The 24,203-nt window shown below is 39.8% G+C and overlaps 1 protein-coding gene across 1 annotated transcript in view; it reads left to right on the plus strand.

Annotated features, from left to right (window-relative positions):
• Positions 1–24,203, plus strand: part of Odad2 (outer dynein arm docking complex subunit 2) — a 115,165-nt gene that overhangs the window by 61,878 nt on the left and 29,084 nt on the right. The window contains exons 17-18 of the mRNA XM_048367706.1: positions 21,036–21,224; positions 22,591–22,812. Coding sequence (XP_048223663.1) covers positions 21,036–21,224; positions 22,591–22,812 — 411 coding nt within the window. The remainder of the gene's footprint in view (positions 1–21,035; positions 21,225–22,590; positions 22,813–24,203) is intronic.

Here is a 24,203-nt window from a genome sequence, read left to right on the forward strand (position 1 = left end):
CCAGCACAACAGTGTTCATCGCGGCACAATTTGTCATTGCTAAAATATGGAACCCACCCAAATGCCCCTCAGTAGACGAGTGGATCAGGAAAATGTGGTACATATACACAGTGGAATTCTATGCCTCTATCAGAAAGAATGACACTGCCCCCTAAACAGCTGTGGTAACCTGGCACACTTAGGATGCTTTTGCCCATATGAATCACGTGAGCATTTTAAAATAATCAAGTTCTTTTGTTTGTCCAGATGGTAATGCTGTAGAAATTGGACACTGTGGCTCACTGCCGAGAGCAACAAGAAAGCAGAGGAGGCACAAACCTGGCATCTAGCTCAGTCATCGCTAGTCCTGGTTCCTGCCACATCTGCAGGAAGCGTGTGGATACACCTGTTGCCCTTGTGGTGTGGGCCTGGTAAAATGTAACCTGCTGAGACAGGCAGTCTCCATTTTCACACTTTTGCCAGCACCTACACTAGCACACAGTTTCACATCCTTTGATTCGGAAAATGAGATGTGAAATTTGCTTCCAGTGAATGACGTTTTAGGGCAAGCGCGATGGTGCACACCTGTAATCCCAGCTACTTAGGAGGAGGAGATTGGTTAAAAAGTTAGCGAGACCTTTGTTTCAATAAATAAGCCAGGCATGGTGAGTGTGTCCCAGTTCTATGAGCGGTAGAGGTGGGAGAATCACATTCAAGGCTGATGCCTGGAGAGACTTGTCTGGGAAGACCAACAGACAAAAATGTTTTCAGCAGGAGACCAGTGCCTTCATTAGAGAGTTCAAAGTTTAACTTCATGCAGAAAAAGACATCTATAATAACTTAGTTATCCCTAAGTTATATACTTACACTAAGTGAAAAATATGATATACTAGGTGAAAAAAGGCTTTAGTAATAATAATCCATTCATTCCTTATGTAATTAGAAAACCAGAATGTGAAATGTGGATCTGAAAACTTGACAGAATATTTAAGCAGAAATAACCATCTTTGGTTAGACAGTTATTGTTTATTTCTCTCTCCCTTCCTCCCTCCCTCTCCTGCTTCTGCTTCCCTCTCTCCTTCCTTCCCTCCCTGCTTCCCTCCCTGCTTCCCTCCCTCCCTGTCTTCTTTCCTTCCTCCCCCCATCCCTTCCTTCCTTTCTCTTTTCTCTTCTTTCTCTCTCTCTTTTTTTTTTTTTTGGGCCAGTCCTAGGCCGTGAACTCAGGGCCTGAGCACTGTCCCTGGCTTCGTTTTTGCTCAAGGCTAGCACTCTGCCACTTGAGCCACAGCGCCACTTCTGGCCATTTTCTGTATATGTGGTGCTGAGGAATCGAACCCAGGGCCTCATGTATACGAGGCAAGCACTCTTGCCACTAGGCCATATTCCCAGCCCTCTTCTTCCTCTTTTTTCTTCCTTTCTTCTTTCCTGGTCTTTTTTTTTTCTGGGTGCCTGTCTAGGTGCTTGAACTCAGGTCCTGTGTGTTGTCCTTTACCTTTTTTTGCTCAAAGTTAGTGCTCTACCACAGCTCCACCTTTGTCTTTTTCTAAGATAGAGTCTCACTAACTTTCCTTCCCAGACAGGCTTTGAACTGCAATCCTCAACCTCCTGAATAGCTACAATCATAGATGTGAGCCATCAGCACCTGGCTTATTCTGTGCTCTTTAACAACTGAAGCACTGAAGGTCAAATTGTGGTTACTTAGTTACAGAAAAAAAATGCACTGGACATTTTTCTTTAAGTTTACCATTGAAGGTATTTTCAACATTAGGCTTTGGGAAAATATATTTTTCCAATGATGATTACAAACAGTAACAACATATCCTGGGATTTGACCCCCAATATGTTGGTGTTTAGTATGTTTCATGATCCACAAGTCTGGTCAGACTAATAACCGTTTCTCAAAAAATGTGAGCTATTTGCAGATGGGAGTGGAAAACCATTGCTTTCAAGCTCAGTGATCAAACACATTTTTGGAGGAAGCCGGTGGTGGAGCAGGTGTTCAGTATTAAGAAGTAGCACTGTAAAGAAGGCAGCCACCAAACCTGGCTAAGGCCCTGCCGTAAATTCTTTGTTCTTGAGAAGCGAAACGCTCTGCTGCAGAAAGTCAGCTCAAATTTGTGCTCCACAAGTAATAAGATGTTGAAAAATAACAGGAGTCATGTAAAGAATGTGGAATTGCAAATACTTTCATGTCTTCTGCCAGCCTTTGTAAGAGCTATGTTTCTGTACTCAAATATCATCGCATTTTTCATTTTATTTCTTTCTGTGAATGTCACTGAACAGAAAATTTCTGAATGCGGTTTCTTTCCATGAATGAGTTCTTCAAATGATTTTATGAAGAAAAAACAGCTTAAATATATATATGGCTTAAAAAAGAAATTAAAAAGTAATTCGTATCAATTTTGAATTGAATAATTGATATTAATTTATCACAGCCAATTCCTTATGCATTAGCTAGGACAGCCATTCTCCATTCTCATTGCAGAGTTAGTCACAGGTTTAGGAAGCAAACATTCTGTCATCTAAATCAGTCCTATATCTGCGAGACCATTTGACTTTGTGACCTTTTTATTTGTTCAGAAAATAATGTTTGGTTTTGATTTTTGATCTTGGTGGGAAAAAAAAAACCTGTGAAGTAAGTTAAAAAGCAGTGATGTTGTAAGGATCTGCTAACAAATAAACCACCACCACAGAAATCTCCAGGGAAGGGGAGGGGAGGGGAGGGGAGGGGAGGGGAGGGGAGGGAAGGGGGAAGGGGAGGGGAGGAGAGAGGAGGGGAGGGGAAGAGGAGGAGGGTGAAAGAAAGGGAGAGTACCTTACTGAAGAAGAGTAGAGTAGGGGGGAGGAGGTGGGAGAGAACAGAGGAGAGGGGAGTGGGAGGTGAGAGGGGGAGGGAAAGAGAGGGTGAAGAGAAAAGAAAAGGGAAGAAGTAAGGAATGAAGGGGAGAGAAGATAGGGTAGAGAGGGGAAAGGAGGGAAGAAGAGGAGAGGAAAGGAGGGACAGGGAGGGGGAGGGTAGTGGAGAGGGAAGTAGGTAGAGGAGAGGAGGCTGGAAAGGGAGGGGAGGGGAGGAGGGGGGGATTTCTGTGAGGGGCAGTTTGGGGCTGGAATGTTGGGCCCTGCGTGTGGAGAAGGCCAACTCCCTGACCACAGGTGTGGCGGACGCAGCTGACCAAACAGGGCAGGCATTTGACATCACTCTCTGAAACCTCAGCTGCCCAATGGGCCGTGCGGCCCCGTCCCACGGCCGGAGGACCAAGGCGTGTGGAGGCTTGAGTTTCACTCCGAGGACACCACTATAAACTCAGTTTATGGGTTTCAGCTTGGCCATGCTTGGGTTGTATAACATTGTGGCAAAAAAAAAAAAATAATGTAGTTCAGAAAAATATCCACCTAAACCTTCTTTAGAATGTAGTCCATGCTTGGGTTCCGTTGTCTGGGGTTTGCTGTCAGTTTTAGTTACAAAATGCAGTTCTAAGTCATTTTCTCATACATCCTCCAGTTCTAGAATCCTAAAAGACAGAAGTAAAGAACTACACTATCAACTTCTTTGCATGCCAGCTTTCCAAGTGGGCACATGCATGTTTAAAATAAAACATCTTGAGGATGTTAAAAAGTCTATCCCCCACAATGAATGTACATTTATAATAAGTGTGTGTGGTGTGTGTGTGTGTGTGTGTGTGTGTGTGTGTGTGTGTGTGTGTGCTGGTACTGGGTCTGGTAGCTGTCCTTTAGCATTTGTTTTTTTGCTCAAGGCTGGCACTCTACCTCTTGAGCTATCTATACCTTCCTTTCCCGCTTCCTGCTGGTGAATTGGAGGTGAGTGTCACAGACTTTTCTGCCCAGGCCGATTTCCACCTGAGATGAGGAGAGATCTCAGCCTCCTGACTAGCAAGGACCAGACAGGTGTGAGCCACCGGTGCCTGGTAGTTATGGATTTTTAAAAAGCTATTTTCTAAACGCAGCTGGGGATGCCACTCGCTGCATGTCCCTGTCTGTGGCTTTCACTCGGATTCCCACCCCCGAGCAGGCCCTGCTCCCCAGCACCCCTCCATCCACAACACCTGCAGTGGAAGTGCCCCATATAGAAAGTGCGCGCCTGACGAGGAAGAACCCATAAAACAGACGGTTACAACTGAACGTATACCTCATTCTAAACAAGTACCATATGTGAGAAGCTGCGCACTGATCATTTGCTATTTTTGAAGCATGATTAATATTCTTTGTCCGTGTGTGCATATGTGTTCATGCGTGTGCCAGTACTGGGGCTTGCGGCTTGAACTCATGGCCTTGCACTCTCTCCTGGCTGTTTTGCTCATACTTTGCCACTTGAGCTACTTCTCCACTCCCATGTTTTTGTTTTTTTCTGGTACTTTGACACGAATCTGGGCCTGGGCACTACCCTTTAGCTTTTTCACTCAAGCCTAGCACTCTACCACTTGAGCCACAGCTCTACTTCTGGCTTCTTGCTGGTTAATTGGAGAGAAGGAGGGAAAGGGAAGGAGAGGGTAGTGGAGATAGCTACTCACTAACTTTCCTGCCCAGGCTGGCTGTCAACCTTTATCTCTGACCTCAGCCTCTTGAGTAGCTGGGATTACAGGCATCTGCCAACAGCACCTGACATCCAGGTGATAAATCCAGGTGATAAATTGCTGATAAGTTGAGATGGAGTTTTTCAAACTTTTCTGCTCAGCATGGCTTTGAACTAATATATCTCAGTCTCCCAGGCAGCTAGGTGTACAGGTAGGAGTCATTAGTGCCCAGCTTTCGTTTAATTTGGTTATCTGTTAGCAGTTAATTCAGCTAAATTATGCATTGCATCTATCTCAGTTCCAAACACCTGCCTCACACTGTACTTTGTCTTGATGGAAATTGTGCCATGTTAACATGTACCACCTCTGCCTACAACCCCCTTCCTGCCCATTGTACCTGCTTGGCCAAGTCTCAGCCCCGAATGAAGACTCTCGTCCATCTTGTCCAGAACTATGGTCAAGTGACTGAATGTTGCTGGGGGAAAAGCATGTAAGCCCAATGTTTACCATCACTACCCTCTCAGGGTCTCCCTTCTCAGGTTGATAAGGACCTGGTTCTCTGGGGAACTTGCCTCCATCTGCAGGACTGCTTTCCTAGTCTCTTAAAACCCATACCTGTCCCTCCTCTGTGTAGGATTCCAGTTTGCAGCTTATTAAGAGTGTGGCACCCAAAGTGTGGGACCATCTTTGTTTTCACATCTATAAGCCTTCCTGAATCTGTACTTTCATCCTCTATTTCAGCATTTTAAGAGAGTTTTGTTGTTCTATACCCTTCACCATATCTTCATAAGAAATGATGATCAGAAGTAACTATTCTTTTTTTTTTATTATTTTGGTGCCAGTCCTGGGGCTTGGACTCTGGGCCTAAGCACTGTCCCTGATCTTCTTTTGCTCAAGATTGGCACTCTACCACTTGTGCCACAGAACCATTTCCAGATTTTTCTGCATCGTTATTGGAGACAAGACTATCACAGACTTTTCTGCCTGGGCTGGCTTTGAACCTTGATCCTCAGATCTCAGCCTCCTGAGTAGCTAGGATTACAGGCATAAATCACCAGCGCTGGGCCACTAATTGCCACTCTTATATTTCATTCCCCATGTCATCATCCCTTTTTAGTTTCTTCTAAGGCTTCCATCTTTATTTTCAGCTTTCAGAAACTGTGGTACGTCTGTTTCTGCTTCAGCAAGTTACTCTGCTCATGGTTCAGAACTTTCCAAATCTATGGGATGCTGATTGATTATAATTTGGAGAAAGTTTAGGTCATTTATGTTCAAAGAATGGTCTCCAATTTTTCCCCCTTGGATTTCAATTCCATTTATGTCTTCAAACATCTTATTGGTTTTAATTTTTTATATGTGTGTCTGTGCACACGTGTGCATGTTTGGCAATTATATATTTTTTAAATTACATGCATGACATATTAATATATACTATATTAATGCATATATTACACATATCCCTATTTAAGTGGGGGTAACCATCTTTCCTTAATCAGGCAGCAGAAGAAAGGGGTTAATCGGTTTGATGAAATAAAAATTGAATTTGTTGGGAGCAGGATTACAATTTAAACCATACAACCAAGACTTTAGAAATCGCATTTGTATTTTCAGATCACCCTCAACTACCTAAGTGTAGCCCAAGTTGACCCGAGGAGGGGAATGGTTGTACTCTTGGTTACATTCACGTTACCTTTCCCTCCAGATAGTTTGTAGGTAAATTGAGATAGGTCATTCCACTAGCCAGACCAAATGCAGCAAAACCTGAAGATTACACGACTGCAAGCTCTGCAAACCACGGGGCTATGGGGCGCTAGACTGGGAGAGGCAGCCATGGGCCAGGGACTCAGGTTGGAAAAGGATTGGTAGGATCAGAGAGTGAGGAGATGTCCACCGGTGCGGCTTCGCTAGGGGACAGCAGCATGCAGTCAGGGCCTAGGACAGGGGACTGGGACAGGACATAGCAGCAGGTGACACTTCAGAGTTGTAGTACTAGAAAGCCAGCCACCATGAGACTTCAACGACTTCATGCAGGGAGACAGGGAGATAGGTGCCCCCCCCTCCTTTTCCAGCCTGGCCTGTAGGATTCGATGAAAAGCAACTTCTGGGAACTTTGGATTTTTAATATAAATTCAAATTTGATATGCAAGGTTCATAAGAAAAAAATGTGATAGATTTCTGGTGTTCTGTGTAAAACTGTTTACTTCGCTTCCCAACAGCCTTTGCCTTTGCAGCTGACCCAAGTGTAAAATACAATTTTCTTCTGTCCCTTGTGTCACGTCGGATAGCCAGTACTATGCTGGATTAAGCCAGAGGTGAAATCTGTCCATAGTCCTGGTCTTAGAGACAAAGATTTCCATCCTTTTCTATCGAGAATGATGTGAGCTGTTGAGTTTTCATAGCTTTTATTTCCAAATTTTGAAATTGTTTTCCTCTGTATCGTTTGCTGAGCTTTCTTTTGATCATGACGAGATGTTGAATTTGGTCCTTGGCTTTTTCTGTGTCCACTGAGACAGTCATGTGTTTTTTAACTTTCATTTTGTTTATGGGATGTATTATCCAGCTTCATTTTCGTATGATGAAACGGCCTGAATTCAGGAATAATCTCACTGTGTTGTGTTGTGTTGTACAACTCTTTTAATATGCTGTCGACTTTGGTGGGCTAGTCATTTGGAGATTGTTTTCCCCATCAGCATTCATAAAATGATTGGGTTGTAGAATTCTTGTTCTTTCATATTTTTGGCTTTAACATTAGAGGGATGCTGGCCTTATATAAGAAAGTTGACAGGGACAGAGCCCAGGCTGTGAGTTCAAGCCTAATGATCAACAATAAATAAATAATAAACAAATAAAACTAAAAGTTGTCCAAAAGAAAAGAAATTTGAGAGTGTTAACTACCTTTATTTCTTTGGAAGAGATTGGGAGGAGTTGATATTAATCCTTTCTTCCTCCCTCCCTCCCTCCCTCCCTCCCTCCCTCCCTCCCTCCTTCCTCTCTCTCTCTCTCTCTCTCTCTCTCTCTCTCTCTCTCTCTCTCTCTCCCTCTTTCTCTTTCTCTCCCTTTCTGTCCTGAAGCTTGAACTCAGGGCCCGGGCACTGTCCCTGATCTTCTTTTGCTCAATGCTAGCTCTGTACCACTTGAACTCCTTTCCAGCTAGGATTACAGGTAGGAGCCTGTAGTGTCTATTTCCCTTGTGATTTCTTTATTGATTGTTTACAAACATGTTGTTTCATCTATTTCTGAATTTTTATCATTCTACCATAGATTTATAGCTTCATTCCACAGCAATTAGGACAAAAAGACTTTATATGGAATCTATTTTTTAAAAAAATTTAAGACTTGCTTTGTGGCCTAACAGATAGTCCAACCACAAAAATCTGCAATATACACTTGGGGAAAATATGTATTATGCTCATATTGGGTCTAGTGTTTTGTGTATATGTATGTGGTCTGATTGGCCCATGGTGCAGTTCAGGTCCTCTGTTTCCTTATTTGTCTGGTTGTTCTAGTCATGACTAAACATGGAATATTGGTTGCCCATTGTTACTGTAGGGAGCTATATTCTTTCAGTTCCTTCATTGTTGGCTTTATATAATTTGGAGCTGTTATATGCATATTTGCAATTATTATAATTATGAACTAACATTTTTCCTCTTCTGTCTCTTATGACATGTTTTGATTTAATCTATTTTATTATTTACATGGAATTTCTTTACTTAGACGGAATATACTTTTCTGTCGGTCTACTTTTACACTACACATATTCTTAGTGAATATCATTAAGTGAATTTCTTGTAGGCAGTACATTGTTGGATCCAGATTTTTTTTTAATTTTTTATTATCAAACTGATGTACAGAGAGGTTACAGTTTCATACGTTAGGCATTGGGTACATTACTTGTACTGTTTGTTACCTTGTCCCTCATACACCCCCTCCCACCTCCCCCTTTCCCTTCCCCCCATGAGGTGTTCAGTTCACTTAAACCAAACAGTTTTGCTGATCCAGATTTTTTAAGTTCTGTAATATTTAATACAGAGTTCAATAAAACATTGCTTTCATATATATCACATGATATATCTATATGCAACTATTAACACACATGGATGCACAAAATACATGTCTACTGGGTTAAAGTAAAAAATAAATCCTTCTATAAATTGTGAGTTATAATTCAAGCTATTTATTTATTTATTTTTAATTGTTATTGTAAAGGTGATGTGCAGAAAATGAGGAAAAATGTGGGAAGAGGTGATACTGTTCCAAAAGATACACACGTATTAGCTGATTTATGTAAATAGATTCCGATTTTTAATCCATTTTCCAGTCTGTGTGTTGATTGTGAGTTTGTTCCATTTACATTTAAAGTAATTGCTGATAAGGATGTACATACTTTAGTTGTTTTGACTTTTAAATAAAGTGTTTCTTTGCTTGAGAAGATTATCATAATTTTACTTCGGTTTTTGCCCATTAACATCTGCTTTGTGGGAGATATATTTTCACCAGACCAAGGGCAGCAAAACACTCAACAGATTACATAACTATCTGATGATAACATGGGCATCACCTGCGCCACATAATGGGTCTGCAGGTATTTAAAATTATTGGTTTCAAAGTTGATTTTTATTTTCCTGTTTTTGACGGTGGTTGGCCAATCTGCATACTGTCAATAAACAATTGGGGCATGACTGTAGTTACACCCTTTCTAAAACTGGGGACACGTCCAGCCATGAATTCTTCAAACAATGTCTTGGTCCTTGTCTTATATTCCTGGTTTTTCTTTCTTCTTTGGCTTGATTGCTTCAAATATTCATATTTATTGATTCTTTCACCTATGTAAGTCTACTATTTCACTATTGTAGTAAATGTTTCCACTCAGGCATTAACAGTTTCAGAATTTCGGTTTGATTCTCTTATTTTTAATGTAGAAAGTTAATTTTTCCTTGTTGACATTCTCTTTTTGTTAGTATGTCATTTTTCTGGTCTCCTTTAATTCTTTAAACTGCTGTAGCTCTTTGAGTTTACTTGAGATAATTATTCTTAAAGTATTTGTCTATGAAGTCTGATGCACTTTAATTCAAGTTTATTTTCTGGGAGCTCATTTTGTCCTTTTAGTCGATCAAGGCCTTTCTGTTTCTTTGTATGTCTTCAGATATTTGTTGACAGCTGGGTAATTGAGAAAATAATCATCTCTCCAGTGTTTATAGAAAGACTTGGATGATATGTACTAGTTAATAGGCTCTTGGACCTTTGACATCATTCTAGGTTTCTTTGGGTCTTTTCTGGGCATGTATACTATTTAAGCCTGTATACATCCTTTTGTTTTGTTTTGTTTAAAGCTCCTCATACATAGCTCCTTACAATGTCCTAATTTTCCAAAAGGGCTGCACTAGAGCTTCTTCTTGGGGTCTTAGAAGCTCTTTTGTGTCCCTATGCCTATGATATCTTGCCTTAAGATGTCCAGGTGTCTGTAAGTCTCTCTGTAGCTTTCGTGAGCCAACATCATCATCTACAGCTTCTGCAGCCTGGTTTTCTGATGGCGACCACGTCCTGTCTGAACTCTGATTGGGGCAAGGCAGAACCAGTCCCTCAGGCATCCTGCGGCCGGAGTATAGAAAATGACTTCGACTCTGCTCTTTTCAGCTCCTTGGGAAGCGAGCTGCTACCTCTGGGTGTGAGATGCTCATCTAGGAAAGGGGTGAGATAAGCAAAAGTGACAACATCAGGAAAATTCCTAATGGCTGACGTTCCCCTTGGTTGTTCAGCATTTACTTGTTTGTTTTGCATTAATTTCCAAAGCTCTGAGACATTGTTTTTGGTTATCCTATAGTTGTTTCATGGGAGAATCGGGGTCCGCAGCATCAAAATCATCATCCTAGTAACATCCAGGCTTTCTGGTGAGAAGTCAGCTGTTGACCTTCGTGAGGCTTCCTGGTTTTGGTCGTTTCCTCTTGTTGTTGTTGTTGTTGTTGTTTTGTTTTGTATGTCTTGGCTTGATCTCAGCGCCTAGGCACTGTCTCTAGTTTCTCTTTGTAAAAGGCTAGCACTCTACCACTTGAGCCACAGCTCCATTTCTGGAATTGCTGATAATTTATTGGAGATAAGAGTCTCATAGATCCAGGTGTGAGTGGCTCACTCCTGTAATTGTAGCTACTCAGGAGGCTGAGATCTGAGGATCACAGTTCCCAGCAAGCCCTGGCCAGAAAGTCTGTGACACTCTTTTCTCCAATTAACCACCAGAAAACCAGAAATGGTGCTGTGACTCAAAGTGGTAGAATGCCAGCCTTTAGTGAAAAAGCTCAGGGACAGCACCCAGGCCCTGAGTTCAAGCTGCAGGATCAACAAAAAAAGAAGAGAGTCTCATGGACTTTCCTAATCTGGCTGACTTTGAACTGTGATCCTCAGATCTCAGCCTTCTGAGTAGCTAGAATTACAAGTGTGAGCCACCAGAGTCCAGCTTCCTCTTGGAATTTTTAAGATTCGTTGTCTTTCAACAGTTTGCTTATGTGTTTAAGTATGGTTTTCTTCAGTATTATCCTATGTGGAATTTGTTAAGATGTTTGACCAAGTAGATTAAAGATTTTCATCAAACAGAAGGTGCTATTGACAAATATTTTTAAAATATTTCTTCTACTTATTTCTCTTCTCTTTTCTGAAACTGCCATATGTGTATCAAGGTGTACTTAATGGTGTCCCTCAGTTTCTGAGGCCATGTTACTAAAAAAAATCGTTTTCTTTTGACACTTAGACTGGATAACCTAAATTGACCTGTCTTCAGATTCACTGTGTCCCTCTTCTGCTTGTTCAGTGATGCTGTCCAGCTAACTAATGGATTTTCCATTTCAGTTATTATTCTTTCAACTGCACTGAAGAAATTCAACTCCAAAATTTCTACCTAATTCTTTTAAAAATAAAATTCAAATCCCTTTATAGATATTTTTTCTTCTGAGACACTGTTGTCAAAATTTAGTGTATAGATAATGGTTTCCTTCAGTTTCTTGAATATATTTATAATAGCTAATTTTAAATCTTTGTCTGAGAAGTCTGCCATTGCACAGACTTCCTTAGAGACAGATTCTATTGACTTATTTCCCCCCTGGGAAAAAGTTTACCTTGAATCATACTCATCTCTTTATATATGTTTGTCTCTCACTTTTACTCTTGCTGAGAACAATATTTTAAATAGTACAAGATGAGATCTCTGTAAATCAGGATTCTTTGTAGAGGTTGTGTCCTTGCCTTTGTTGTTTGTCACTGTGTTTTTCTTTTTTAATTTCTTGGACTATTTCAGTACACATTCTTTATCATGTACTGCTCTTGAGGTCACTGATTAGAAAGTGAATCAACCGGTATTTTTTTTTTTAATCAATTGCCTTGTCCAACTGGATCCCCTGCCCTTTGAAGAGAGTCACTCTTTATAGTTTATGGTATAGAGTCAACATCGGTTTCAAAGTCTGTCTTAGGTTCCACATCTCTTGCTTGCACAGAGCCCTACTCAGACTGACATGAGAGATTAAGACCATGCACGTACTTCCGTGCATGTGCGTGGTGATTAAGATTCCCAGCAATATACTGGTGTTATGCAAGGCTGTCTGTGGAGATCTTAGTTCCAAGGTTTATTTCTTCACTTTCTTTTTGCTAGCTTTTTGTTTATGGTGGTGGGCATTGCCACCCTAAGCAGTTACCATACAGCTCAAATGGTGACCAGTCACTTTACATGGTATTTTGAGAGACATTCAAATACACCTGTCCTACCTGTGGATGCTATGCTATGCTACAGATTTTCTCTGACAACATATTTGTAAAGTTTATGTTTTTCAAGGTTCGAGTGAGGAGTTGGGTAATAGGGAAAGTTAAAATGCCACAGAACTGTTCTTGATGACACCTAGTCATTTTTCTTGAAGACATGATCCTTGTTACAAGCTGAGGATTCTACCAAAAAGGAAAGAAAAGAAACAAAAGAAAAGAGTTGATTTTGCTGACTTTTGTCAGTGTTCCTGCTATTTTGGAGAATCTTATGTTTGAAAGGCCTTACTTTAGCCTTCTAAATGTGGTCCTTTTAGTTAATTATGTAGATAATGATGTTTCAATTTGGAAAAAGTGGTAACAAATGTTGGTAATTACCAGTTTAGGTGATTCTTCACCTAGGGTACACATTAAAATAGGTTCACAAAATACGGTAATTCAAGAGTTCACCCCTATTCAGATAAATGTGTAGAACTGAAATTATGATCTGAGCATTCACGTTTCTAAAATCCCCCCAAATGGGATGAGTATAATATGAAACCAAGTGTGAAAACCACTAATGGAGATCTTATTTTTGAATCCCACAACCTAACACATATGAATTACGCTTCTGAGGCTTCCTAATTTAACAAATGACTAATGTGTGAATGAAAGTGGCTTTGATAATTAAGTAAACACAAAATTATCTAATAACAGTCAAATATGTCTTTTTTCAACTCATTCTAATTTAGGTGTTAAACTAGCATTGAATATATAGTAAACTATTGCTGAGTTATGTATTTTGAACTAGTTTATGAAAGTGAATGATGAATGGAATCAAATTTCGGATGGCTACTTGATAGAGTGACAATGATTGCTAATAAGTACATTCCTAAAATAATTAAAAAATAAGAACTCTACCAACAGCTATTACCATCTTCTAATCACCTTGCTATAATATTCATACACACATAGTCTTTTAACAGTTCTGAAGACATAATATTCTTAGCTTCGTTTTCACATGAAATTAAAACTTGATGTTAGCAGTGAAAGCAGGATCTATTCACAGGTATTCTGACCAGGGGATTTCAACTCTTAATCCAGTGATTCTCAAACATTGAAATCACTTTAAATCTGATGGTGCTGTCTACCACGCCCATACATCCTTATCCAATCGGTAATGGATCACTACAACTTGAGTGCCTCAGTCTGTGTCTTCTGCTATAGCCAATACTTTATAGACTGAGAATTCATGAAGAATAGAAATGTATTGCTTACAGCTCTGGAGGCTGATAAGTTCAAGATTAAAACACTGGCATTGTTTGTGGTAAGGCTGGCACGGCTGGCTGTTTCTGCTTCTCGAATGATGCTTTGTGGGCTCATTTGCACATGGCAGAAGACAGGAGGGCTGAACACGGAGTTCTTCTAAGAAAGAACTATGCAGGGGAGCATTCCAACAACGTAACTCCTAATAGAATGATACCAGGAAGCTGGAACTTAAAGTGGAGGGTGGAGTGGGGTGGATTAAGGTCAAGGAAAGAGGGCAGATGAAGGAGGATGAATGGTAGGGGTACTCAGTCATAGTATTCAATTTATGGATGTAAAAGTAGAACTAATAAAATGGAGGGGGTAGGTGTTGTTAGGGGCCATGGAGCGAGAATGAGGACGCATTGTACTCAAAAACTGACACGCTGAATGGAAATCTCTTTGTACAACGACTTAAAGGTAATCCATCAATCAATCAACCTTGCTCTGACTCATTATGAGTCTACCTTTCTGTCATAATCATTGCCTAAAGGCTCTCCCTCTTCCTACCATCACACTGACACTCAAGGGTCACCACTTGAGTTCTGGAACCCAAACCAATGGATAGGGCTTAGGGAGCTTTAAGAATTCCCTAAGTAGTTCCGATATGTGAAGTTCGAGAACCACTATCTTAAAAAAAAAAAAATTGCTTCTCCAAAGAGCTTTTCAACCTGAGAATCACTGGATAAATTAAGGTATTCCAATAACTCGCTTGTTTTTAGTGTGTCACACACAAAATGATAAATTCCACAAAGAGAAATTCCCATGAAAAAGTGTATCGCCATTATAGGAAAAGCTTTTCATGCAGTAAAGGGTAGCTAGAAATCCCAAAACTGCAAAACAGAGGATCCTGCCTATAGGGTAAATTCACTGTAAAAGGGACAGGGATTTCAAACTAATGTTCGAGATCAACTGTGACCAAATCCAATAACATCACTGCTGCACTAATTTATGCAGCTGGTTGCACAAACACTATTATCTTGATGATGGATATAAGTATGCTACTGTACCATGCTGTGGCCACATCTGGCCATTTGGAAGTCTCTCTTTAAGTCTTTAGCCCACTTATTAGTTGGGTGGTTGCTGCGTTGAGCATTTATTTTGGGGGAGGGGTTACTTTTTTGAGCTCTAAGCATATTTTAGTTATGAGGCCCTTGTCTAATGTATAGCTGACAAAATCTTCTCCCATTCTGTGGGCTTTCTATTTATCTTGTTAGCTGTATCCTTTGCCATGCAGAAACTCTTCAGTTTGATGCAATCCTTTTAATCCAATTTTTCTTTGACTTGCTGTGGTTTTAAATCTTTACTTAGGAAGTTTCAGCCTGTACCTAAGAGCACTAGTGTTTCCCCTACGCCTTCCTGTAACATTTTCGTGATATCGGGCCTTATATTGAGGTCTCTGATCTATTTTCAATTGATTCTGGTGCAGGGTGATACATAAGCATCTAACTTTATCTTCTGTATGTAGACAGCCAATTTTGCCAGCACCATTTGTTGAAGAGGCTGTCTGATGCTGTAATAGGGAAAGCAATTCCATTTGTAGTAGCCTCAAGAAACAAAACTAGCAATTAATCCAAATTATGAAGGACCTCTATTGTGAAAACTTTAAAAATCTTAAAAAAAAAAAGAAATTGAAGCAGATTTAAGGAAATGGAAAAACCTTCCATGTTCCTGAATTGCAAGCATTAACTTCATGAAAATGACAATACTGCCCAAAGCTATTTACAAATTCAGTGTGATACCCCTCAAAATCCCAACAACATTTTTCAATGTAATAGAGAAAACAATCCAAAAATTCATATGAAATAATAAAATGCCCTGAGTAGTAAAAGCAATTCTTATCAAGGAGAACGGTGTTGGAGGAATAGCAAGCCTCCAACTCTATTACAAAGCCATAGTAATAAAAACAGCTTGGTACTGGCACAAGAGTAGGCCTGAGGACCAATGGAACAAAAATAAAAGATGCAGAAATGAAACCACAAACCTACAGCCACCTAATATTTGATAAGGGGGCAAAAAACACAGGTTGGAAGACAGTCTCTGGTTGTGTTTTAGGAGGAACTTTGGTAAATGAGGGAAGAGATTTACGAACACTTTTAAGATGGAAATTGGTTAGAGACATGCATCTTAGAAGAAGAGGGGGATCAGATATCATCCTTCAAATATTAGGATATCATTCATGAAGAAAGGATTAATGACAGTTAATACAATGTTATTCCACATTTATTATGAGTATCTTGATCACATATGTATAGAACAATAATGTATCATAAAATGTTTACCCAAAAAGTAGAGTTTGGTAAAACAATCTCTCCATTAATTGAAGACCTCTTAGTTTGGAGCACAATATTTCATATAATTATATATTTTTTTCTGCTAAGAATGATCATTTCAAGTGTTGTTCTTAATCTGATCCATTCACCTTCCACTTAGAAGCACCTATCTGAACCTAAGTAGGAATTTGCAGTGGTCATCTTAATCTGCAGATTGCCAAACACAAGCAGTGAAAGAACATCATATATATGTATGTATATATGTATATATCATATATATGTGTATACACACATATTTATATATATACATACACATATATATTCAGATGTGTACACATGTAGTTTGTAAGTACCAGCTACTTTATGGTAACATGAGTTTGACATATTTACTTAGCATCTTGTAGTTATAGTTATTTCCAATGCATCATTGGTTAAGAATGTCTAGTAATTAACTCTCTAAGCCTCTGGGTACACAATGGAGTGGAGCTTCTCAACGCAGACCTTTTTATCCGAGAAACATTGGGTCTGAGGCAGTGAACAGGGCCTGACTAAAGGGAAGAGCCGTAGTTTTCTGTGACATTTAAGCAAATCCTCTTGAGTTAGGTTAGGGAAACAGAGCAAAATCAGAATCATTAAATTACATTTTTCATTATTTTCAAAACCAATTGGATAAAAAGTACCTCAAAGGAAAATTCGTTGTTGCTGTTGTTGTTGTTTTGGTATATAATTTGGCACTAGAAGGAATGTATCACTTCTTCTATCTGAAATTGATTTATACTTCCTTCAGTTCTTGAGGGAAAAGGATAAAAATATTTTATTATTTGGGGAAAAAACTACCTTTGAAAATATAAGGTAATTCTAATTCAGTACTATTTTTTATAAGCTGTAGGGCTTGTTAACTACTGGGAACAGAACAAGGATCTTATTGTGACAGAGGACAGACAAACTCTGTTTTCTTTGGGCATGTACAGGTTATATTCAGGATTTGAAAAGGATTTAGCTTGTTGAATATAGTTGAAGGGTTAGATTTGCCTGTGCAGTCTTTGCTTTCTCTGACATGCTGTTCTAATGTGCATGTAGGATTTAAAGTTTAAACTTGTTTTATATGCAGTGTGGTGTTTTCAAGTCTTTTTCGAGTACTATATCATCCATCCCTTGGTCGCTATGTAGAAGTAGAGCAGTGTTTTTATAGCTCTTCTGGTTCAGACTTTTTGTCTTAAGTCATGTTATGCTTGCCTTGTATGTACTTTAAAGTTGTATTATGTATATATCACCTCATCAGAACACTGCCAGTTCTTTGTGCTGGAGGCAAAAGACAGAATTTCATACCCATTAATTTAATTGCTCTATGCCAAAGCACCCCGTTTTCTGTTTTATTCATTAGTCTGTAAATAATGTCTTAATGTTTTCCTATTACACAAATTTTCACCTAAGGTTAGTATTTTGCTATTTTATATTTTTCACTTTATTTGTGTCTTGGGCTTTGATTCTGCTTGATTAAAACTCAACACCTTTTCTTAATTATTCAACCATTTTGACTTCAGTTTAATAGCATTATGAAAGTGTTTCATATTCCTTTTTCCAGTGAGTGCTTTTGTCAGGATATATCAGAGGCAAAATAACTTTATATATTTTCAAGTTATTAATCTCTTACATTGTGAAAATTCTTCTGATTATCTACAAAGCAGACTGAATCTGATAAATATCATTTTAAGAAATCACATATAGGACGTGTTCATTACATCGGGTGAAAAGACTTGCTATAAAAAAAAATCAAGGAACTTTAGATTCTTTTTTTGCTAATTATTCATAAGCCTTGAGCTTTTTTTTTTTTGTCTATAAGATGAGAACATCATTCTTCCTTAAGGCAGTTTTGTGAGAATCAAACAGAATCGTGTGGAATTGAAACCCTTTGTCAACTGCAAAAAAGTAAGTCAGGCAATCATGATCATTACTACTATTATTACTAATAAGTTTCTCATTATATAGGTGGACATTTTCATGGTGCATAACCAATATTCTACCAGTGGTGCAATTGGCAGAGACAAGCCTTTAAGACATGCGAGAAGGTGGAAAAAGTGGTGAATTTGCCCAGGCGTTGAGCATTAGTGAAAGACGGTTTGGCAGAGTCATTATTTTTTCCATCCTCAAATATACTGTCTCCCTTTCCATAGAAGCTATGTGAAAGCAAGACGTCATGTATTTAAAAGTTTTAACTCTGAAAAGAGAAAAAAAGAGGGGGGGGGAGAGAAAGAAGTCTCACCTTCAAAACAAATAAACGGTGGAGGGGCAGTTGGCGCCGGAGGCTAACATTTCAGTGTCTCTTGCCTGTGAATGTTACAAGACCTTGGTGAGCTGGGCCCATGATCTCACAGAGAGACTTTGGCTCCCGGGATCTCATACCATGTACCTTAGGAAGTTCTTGGACCAGAGATAGCTGTGATCACATGAGTCATTTTTCCCAGTGCAGGGCCCCGGGGGCTGTGGTTTGCAGTCTCTAGTGATAAAGTAGGATGGTGAAGTCAGTGGATCTCCAAGTGTGTTGCCATCTTAACTATTTTCAGTTCCAGGTGATTCTTCTGGATTATTCTTAAGTCCCATTTGCCCACAACAATTGCCTGCCAAGATTTAAAGCCTGAAGGACTGACTGTCTCAGACCTGCCCAGATTTGCCCACCAAGATGTAAATGTTAGTCTCTTCTGGGCAGGTATCAGATTTTAACCAATCACAAGCTGATTGTGAACCCGAGCTCAGGCAATCTGACTGGAGAGATGGAATCAGCTTCCTGCCCTACCCAGGGTGCTTGTTCTATTTGAATTCTTTCCAGTGCCAGGCCCTTCTGCAGAAGTAAGCTTTGTTTTGCCAAGTTTCCTTCAAGTTACTGTCTTTATTCCTACCTCCATCTGAATATCCTGAGGCATTTCTAGCAAGGTTGATTCTACTCAAGAGGAGGGAGACTGATTCGAAATTTGGCCTTGATATTATCAATTCATGTCAACTCATATTCGATGATGGAGAGCCAATATTCTTTCTTGTGTATATGTGTGACTATGGTTATGTATTTAAAAATTGTAATCCTGGTCTTTTTTCTTTCGTTCATAATTCAATGAGCATTCTTATTAAGTTTCTTATTAGCATACATTAGTTGTATAATGGGGATTCATCATATTTCAGTGCCTGTATATAGTGCACCTGTCAGTATCGCCCTTTTCACCATTCCTTTATTTCTCCTTACCCACTTTTTAAAACAATGTCAACAGGTTTTATTGTTCTATCTTCACCCTCATTTCACACCTTCTTTGGTTCACCTTTCCTCCTCCTCCTGGTATCAGTATGGTAGATTACTTTGGCATCTAACAGGTCTGTGTTCAAACCCTACCTTTGTCACTTCTTATCTTACTACTGCTTTTCAGCGCTGGGGTTTAAACTTGGGGCCTTATACACTACTGCTTGAGCCACTGAACCCTATTGTCTTTTTGTATTTTGAGTATTTTTTCAGATAGCGTCTCATACTTTTTGGTTAGTCTGGCCTTGGACCATAATCCTCCTGTCTTTGCTTCCCAAGTAGCTGGGATTACAGGCCTATGTCAGTATTCCCATTCATCTTACTTTTTTTTCATATTAATTCCTCTGAAGTTTTTCTCCTCTCTTACATGAAAATAGTCCTACTATAATACCACTACTGTCTCAAGAGTAATTTGGATAAATTATGTTGATTCTTTGAAGGTTGATAAATTTATATCTGTAATCTAGGGTTACTAATACATAGAAGGCTGATAAAGGAAACAAAATAGGTGCGCTATGTTTATTTTTATATAACACAAATTAACTTATTTGTATTACATAAAATTCTTTCCTGTAGAAGTTTAGAAAAAGAGAGCAGTGAAATCCTTTCAAAACAACTAGACGTATTTTTCTATCCGAAATTGTGCAAATTTGGCGTTGAGAGCTAAGCCTCTCGTATTGTTCAAATCCACCGCCACAGCAACCAGAGAGACCATGTGAGGAGAAGCCTGCTCCTGCATTTGAGTTGCACCTGGCTGATGTCCTACCTTGGCTTTTTATTAGGAACTTTCTTTGGTCTGTACGCCTGCAGCCAAAGGTCCCTGTTGTAGCTGTAAGTTTGCAGTTCAATTAGTTGAACATGGACTAACTGCTATAACCAGACACAGTCATTAGGCATAGAGCAATGGACAAGACAATAAGAGCCTGTGCCCTCCTGGAATCCATACTTCCAGGTCAAGGACAAGCATACCATCACTACATTGGTAACCTCTGCCAAGGATTAGGGGAGAATCTGCTTAGCCCAGACTCAAGGCTCAGGAAAGAGAATGTCTATTTTCCTGTGACGCCCAAATGGCAAAGCACTTGTCTGGTATGTTTAATGCCCAGAGTCCAAGCCTCAATAACACACACACACACACTCACATACACACACACACACACACACACACACAGTATGGCTCCCAGTATAGTGTTAAAACACTCTCTAAGATTCTTAAGTGCAAGAAGACTTATGCAAACATGTGGGTTAGATAAGCTTCATTGCTTGAACCATAACACCATAGGCTATGAGTTAAATGTTAATAAATTAAGAATGTACATGAAATAAGGTAGCTCCAAACAGAAACGCACACCATTGTGATATATCGATCAGGTATTATGCACTAGGCTTACAAAGACTCAACTCCATAGTTACCCCAAAGCAGTGGCTCAGTGTCTACAATGACAGTATAGAACAAAATGATAGTGATCTCAAGAACCAACTGTATTTTATTAACTTGAATGTTTTCAGCAATTCCCATGGTGACTCTCATCTAATACTGAAACTGCAACTTGTAGATGTGTGTTGGGTATGTGTATGTGTGTATGTGTGTGTATACACTCATATTAAACACATCATGCAAATATAACACATAATATACACATGAAACCTCATACATGATATAGGACATGCATGTAATGCATATATAATACACTGCACACATAACATATAACATGTGTAATATAATGTACATGGTGCACCTACAGATTATATGCATTGCAAATATATATTTGCACTATATATACACATTTGTTATCATATTTACATAGAAATAATTTAAATTTACAGCTGAATTTGTCTTTCATTCCAAAACTATGCCTCAGAGACGTCTTACTTTCTCCCTTTTCTAAAGGCAGCCTTCCGTTGGTTACTGTGCTAGCACTATGTTCTGTTTTTACCCAGGATGCTGGAGAAATGGTCCGTTCCTTTGTTGGTGGTCTGGAACTTGTTGTCAATTTGCTGAAATCGGATAACAAGGAAGTGTTGGCAAGTGTGTGTGCCGCCATCACCAACATAGCGAAAGATCAAGAAAACTTAGCAGTTATTACCGATCATGGAGTTGTCCCTCTACTGTCAAAGCTGGCAAACACGGTGAGCTGCACTCGTGCTTCCTCTCAGTGCATGGTGTCAGATCGTGGGTAACGGGAAAACAAACATAAACTGGGACTATCGAAGACCCTTGTAAAGTAGGGGCTGGTTTTTATTTGTTGCTGATGCACAAACATGAGGCAAATGTTTGCAGGATTATGCCTTAACTATTGTCTTCACCACGGCTCTTGTTCATCATGACCCCAGCTGTTGGGGCTAACCTGAGGTGTTGGTCTGTACCTCCCCCAGCTCAGCAAGCTTGGGTTGGTGGCCTTCTTGAGCTAGAGGGCTTTGGCAATGTCTGCTGTGTTTATGTAGAGCAGTGCCAGATCGAACAGGCAACCTCAAGAAACAATGACTTCACCGTCACCAGAGGCAAGGGGGCATCGCTTGAACTACTATTTGGCAGAAGAGAGTCATAGTGCAGAAATTCAAACACTGGAAGAACAAATGGCTGAGGAGGCTTTGAGTTGCTAAGAGGATCAGGAAGATTCAATAAAGGACACCAAGTTATTAAATCAAAAGAACAGTACAGACTCGGGCTTCTAATCCGAGCCACTCAGGAGGCTGAGATCTGAGGGTCACAGTTTGAAGCCAGTGGATGCAGCAAATCAATGAGATTCTTATCTTTGATTAACCACCAAAATTTCAGAATTGGAGGTGTGGCTTAAGTGGCAGAGTGCCAACCTTGAGTGAAAAAAACACTAAGGAATAACATCAGACCCTGAGTTCAAGCCCCAGTACTGGCAGACAGACAAACACAGAGATAGATAGACAGACAGACAGATGATAGATAGAGAGGAGAGAGAGAGAAACAGTACAATTTGAAAAAAACAAACACAACATATTCTTTTCTGGTATACCTATATGTGGTAGGATCTAGTCTGCATAAAGAATGTAAGAAGAAACATGGAGACCTCGTATAGGTCATTGTACTTGTTGCACTGTTTTTTCTCCCTCTTGGAAACTCAGAGGTTACCATACCAAGATCCAGAAGACTGAAAGAAGTAGAGTGAATCCACATTTTCCAGTTTAGTGAAGCAGTCTTTGTAGCTGATCCAATAGTCTGTAAATATTTTGATTACCAAGCAACTCACTGATTTGGAATTTTTAGTTGTAAGTAGTTTTACTCAAAGGAAATGAAGCTTTGTCCATCACCAATATCAAGTGCCTATCTCACTGGCAAAAACACTGGCTACATTCAGGTCCTAGGAAGGAACCCCAGAATGGAATCTGCCCAGCGGGGGAGCGCAAACCATTTTAGTCTCACTGGCATCTGGCTGGCCAATCCATACACAGTGCCCGGACACCACCTGAAGGACGGGTGCACTCCATGCTCTGCTCCTCAACTCGCTTTTCCTTTGTGCAGAATAATGACAAATTGAGGCGTCACCTGGCCGAGGCGATTTCCCGTTGCTGCACCTGGGGTAAAAACAGAGTGGCTTTTGGGGAGCACAAGGCAGTGGCCCCGCTGGTGCGCTACCTGAAGTCCAGTGACACCAATGTCCACCGGGCCACGGCGCAGGCCCTGTACCAGCTGTCAGAAGACGCGGATAACTGTGTCACCATGCATGAGAACGGCGCGGTGAAGGTACCGTGGGCTGAGTGCGTTGGGGGTTTAGTCTGAGTGTGCAAAGAGAGGCTGGAAAGATTCGGAAGTTTCCGAAAAGAGGTTCTCGGGCTCACAGAACTGCTTCCTTTCTGGCTCCTGGCCACGTGTTATGATGAAGCAGTCTGCGGAAATAGAATTTGCTCAGATCAAAACATAGAAGTGGGCGTGGTACATAGGTACTCATCCCATAATTTGAGTTAGCTTCCATAACGTGTCCAGGACACGGGCCGTCAGCATTCAGAATTGCATCTCATACAAGGTTGACACAAATCGTGAAGAATAGACATGGCCGTAGGCACCAAAGCAACAGCAAAAACATCCTAAGAATGGCTAGGCTGAAAGTTTGATGACCTTAACCATTTTATCCAAGAGTCAAGTAAAGATAGTTATTTTGCTTTGTTTTGTTTTAAATATGGACATGGGATATTAGTTGCTTTTAACCAATATATAGTTAGCAGAGTCTCCACACATAGATCTAAGTGTATCTACCCTTCAGAAACCACCTAGAATAGGATGGTGGCAATAAATTAAAAAACAAACAAACACTTATAGCCAAACAACAACTTACATGTCTTAAAAACATATGATTGAAATATTAGTGTTTTTGCTCTTTCCTTGTTTTTTTTTTCCTTTCTTTTTCTCTTCTGTTTTAATTTTATTGCAGAGCTGAGGATTGAACTCAAAGTCTTGCACTTCCATTGAGCTAAATCCTCAGGCCCTTAGTTCTTTTTATTTTTCTTTTCTTTTTAAAAATTTTTATGTGTTTTTTGTTGTTGTTGTTGTTGTTGGTTGCGGGGCTTGAACTCAGGGTCTGGGCGCTATCCCCGAGCTTTTGTGTTCAAGGCTAGGGCCCTACTACTTGAGCCACAGAGCCCCTTCTGGCTTTTGGCTGGTTCATTGGAGATAAGAGTCTCACAGACCTGACTGTCCAGGCTGGCTTCAAACTGCGATCCTCAGATATCAGCCTCCTGGGTAGCTAGGATGACAGGCCTGAGTCACCAGTTTTTTTTCTATTGCTATTTCCATGTATGATGTAATTTTACCATTTATTATTTTAATTTGGAGTTTATGATAACCAGATGTATTTACGTATTTGAAATGTATGTCAAAAATCAACCCTTGGAGACAAGAGTTTAAATCTCTGGTTAATCATTTCTGTACTAATCTAGATACACCAAATATGTAACATCTTAGGGGGAATAATGCTCTTAAAATGTCAACTAGTAATCTTTTAAGCAATTATTTTAATCTATGCCTCAGACTTAGTTGAAAGATTTGATGTTGGTTTTCTGAAATTAAACCCAATTTACACTTGGAAATGTCAATCTTTCCACTATAAATCTGTTTTAATGGCACATAAAGTAGGTTTT

The sequence above is a fragment of the Perognathus longimembris genome, chromosome 18, assembly GCF_023159225.1.
Source record: "Perognathus longimembris pacificus isolate PPM17 chromosome 18, ASM2315922v1, whole genome shotgun sequence".
Classification (NCBI taxonomy): domain Eukaryota; kingdom Metazoa; phylum Chordata; class Mammalia; order Rodentia; family Heteromyidae; genus Perognathus; species Perognathus longimembris.